Raw genomic sequence first — 3,225 nt, 5'->3', positions numbered from 1 at the left:
CACCAGGCCGGCCCTAGAACTACCCTTTTGCTCATGATACTGCAAGACATTTCCCCTTCATTCTTCCCCCCACCTGTCCCCAAGCTGCTTCCCATGAGCATTTCCAACATCCCTATTAGGACAGGCGGTTCCTGGTCCAGAAAGACACATGATCTTACAATGAGCTTTAATAGTCCATATAATGCAAATCTCCTACAGAAAAGTACATTGCCAGGACTTGTCCTCACTGAGAAAACCATGAAATGTGGTGGCTCAGGCACGGGCTCATGGATTCACTTCCTGGTCTCTGGGCCACCCCAGGTGAACAAATCCATTGTCACCCATCATAGGCTGTAGACCCCCAGAGCAACCCCTAGCTGCCCCTTAGACAGCTGCTGTCATTACTATCCTAACAATTAGCTCTCCTCTCTTTCTGTCTTTTTCTATTTCACTTTCTTTCTCTCTCTCTCTGTATCTTTCTCTCCTCATTTCTCTCTCTTCCCCCCACCCCCCAACACACACACCCTAAGAGGGGTCTGTCACAGTCTTGAATTAATATCACTCTTAATTGCATTTCAAATCAGTCTCAAAGCAAAGTTCCATGCCCCTTGCGAGGAGATGGCAAAGAACCAGGTGCCACCTCCCCAAATGTGTCTTAACATCCTATGTTTGTAATAGCTGCACAAGTATTTGCTATCCTGAGATTCTAAACAAACAAAAAACAACCACCCCCAAAAGCAGGCAAAGGAAGAAATTCTTTGAAGAGGGTAAATTAGTTGAGAAACCTGGGGTGGAAATTGAGCTGCCTCACTGGATCAGTAGAGCTCTGTGAAGTGATTCTGGTGTTTGTTGCTTAACATTATGTGCAACTGTCATTTAATCTAATGGAGAAGGTGACACACATCGAACCATCAACAGCTCTCGAATCCACATGCAGAGCCAGGAGCTGGGAATCCCAGAATAAATAGGGCAGGGTCCCAGATCCCAAGGAACTCCACTGGGACAGCTCCTGGAGGTAGCAAGATCCACCCAACAGTGAGTAATGCCCATGGGGTGGGACAGGATCATGTTATCACACCTGCCAGTAGGTGGCGCTGCCAAACCCTCTCTAGTCTGTCTTAAAACTCAAACTCTCAGACTAAGGAAAAACTAAATTGTGAGATTTCCACTGTGCAAATGAGATCACTAGATTATAAATACATTTTCTGTATCTCAAAAAGCAATCTAACCTCCATCAAAAAGAGTATTGAGATTGCCACTCTTACTAAATTGTAGCAGTACACCATCCCGAAGAATGCTAAGAGGTGGCGGGAAGGACGCCCGAGAGAGGAGGAAAAGGAATTTTTTTAAAGCAGGAGATCAAAGAAGCATTATTCATGATAGACAAAACGTGGAAGCAACTCATGTCCATCAGTGAAAGAATGAATGAATGAACAAAATGTGGTCTACCCATGCAGAGGATTATTACCTAGCCATAAAAAAAGAATGAAACACTGATACATGTTACAGCATGGATAAAACTTGGAAACGTTAGCTTAAGTGAAAGAAGTCGGTCACAAAAGGTCACATATTTGTGATCCAATTTCTACAAAATATCCAGAACAGGCAAATCTGTACAGACAAAAAGCAGATTAGTGGTTGCCATTGGCTGGGCGAAGGGGTAAAGAGGAAATGACTTTTAATGTGTGCAGGGTTTCTTTTGGGGGTGGTGAGAATGTTCTGGAATCAGATGGTGGTGTAGTTGCACAATTTTGCAAAATAGTCTAGACCACCAAATCGAACACTTTAAAAGTGAGGATTTTATGGTATGTGAAATAGATCTCAATTTTTTTTTTTAAAGCAGGGGAGGAGTTTGCTCCACAGGGTCCCAGAATTGCTGCGGGGGTTTCACCGGACAGGAAACAGTGTGAAGCAGGAATGCTGAGAGGAGAAGCATCTCCTGACCACTGACCTTTCTGTGCCACACAGACCTGGGGACACTGGGAGCCCTGCCGGAGCTTGCAGTCGCGGTTTCCTTCAGAAATGAGGAGTCCACAGGACGTTCAAGTCTAATTCCTGGTTGATGAGACTAGAGTTCTACCCACCCTGCATCCTTTGCCTCCTGATTTCACCAGCTTACCATCCTGAAGAACAGTTCCAGGAAATCTCGATACTCTTCGCTGCTCTTGTTGCGTAAGGACTCTGCATACCTGACGTTTGCTATTCTGACTTGCCCGCTGAGTTTCTGGGCCGCTGCAGGATGGAGAGTCAACACATTTAGAACAGCAATGCATTAGGTGACACTCTCATCTCAATGTTAATAACCGTATTTTCACATTGCCCAGGAAGAACATCAAACCAGGGCTGACTGGTACTCTAGAAAAAAGGGACAGTGCCCGGTACTCACAGACACAGCCCCCCAGAGTCCAGAGGACATGGGACAAGCCTGAGCACAGAGGAAAGACCTTCCGGACACCCCAGACCAGCTCAGCCCCTGCAACTCTCTTCTCGCAACGCAGCCTCCCTCCCGGGCTGCCACCACCCATGCTAGGTGTTTAGGAAATTTACCAGCAAGCCCGGATAACTTTGAGAGTGAAGTGAAGCGCCATTAAATAATTCTGCCAGGGCTTCAGGTATGAACCGGGCTGTCCCAGCAAACCAGACACAGGCCGCCTTGCCATGCCTCTGCTAAGAGCCATGCCAGGACAGGGTCCCTGGGGAACTTGTCTGCAGTCACCTCTCTTTTCTCCCCTCCCCTCCTCTCTGAGGTCCCAGGACAGTGCCTGCTTTCACATCGATCTGTTCCATCTGAATCTCTTCTCTCTGCACAGGGCTCTGGGAGTACGTGGCTCAGGCATGTGGTCCAGGAATATGGCTGGCCACATCCTGGCTTCAGGCATGACAGCCAGCTCCATTCTCAGTCAGTCCTTCACCAGATACTTGTGAAGCACCTGCCACATGCCAGGCACATTCTGGTCAGCGAAGAAGATGGAGAAGGTTCTCCTCTTTAGGGTCTTAGGGTCCATCCCCTGAGAGCTTCTCACTCAGTCTTAAGACAAACCACATAGCTGCCTCGCTACACATTTCTGAATGAACCCCAAGCTCCACATCCTCGGGGTCACTGCTGTCACTGCACCTGAGGACCATCGGTCCAGAGTCACAACAGTTGCTCATGCAGCCTGATCTAAAAGCTGTCAGAAGCAGGACAGGTGGGGGCCGGCCCGGTGGCGCACTGGATAGTGCGCCGCTTGGGAAGCGCGGCGGCGC

General features: G+C 48.2%; 1 protein-coding gene across 1 annotated transcript in view; it reads right to left on the bottom strand.

The window, feature by feature from the left end:
* The window catches only part of UMODL1 (uromodulin-like 1), a gene marked incomplete at its 5' end in the record, with an annotated part of 30,437 nt that overhangs the window by 21,784 nt on the left and 5,428 nt on the right, over positions 1-3,225 (bottom strand). The window contains one exon of the mRNA XM_008576913.1: positions 2,099-2,211. Within this exon, the coding sequence (XP_008575135.1) occupies positions 2,099-2,211 (113 nt within the window). The remainder of the gene's footprint in view (positions 1-2,098; positions 2,212-3,225) is intronic.

This window comes from Galeopterus variegatus, unplaced genomic scaffold (assembly GCF_000696425.1).
Source record: "Galeopterus variegatus unplaced genomic scaffold, G_variegatus-3.0.2 Scaffold1427, whole genome shotgun sequence".
Classification (NCBI taxonomy): Eukaryota; Metazoa; Chordata; class Mammalia; order Dermoptera; family Cynocephalidae; genus Galeopterus; species Galeopterus variegatus.
The sequence above is the reverse complement of the archived record's forward strand: the minus strand, read 5'-3'. Positions and strand labels throughout refer to the sequence as shown.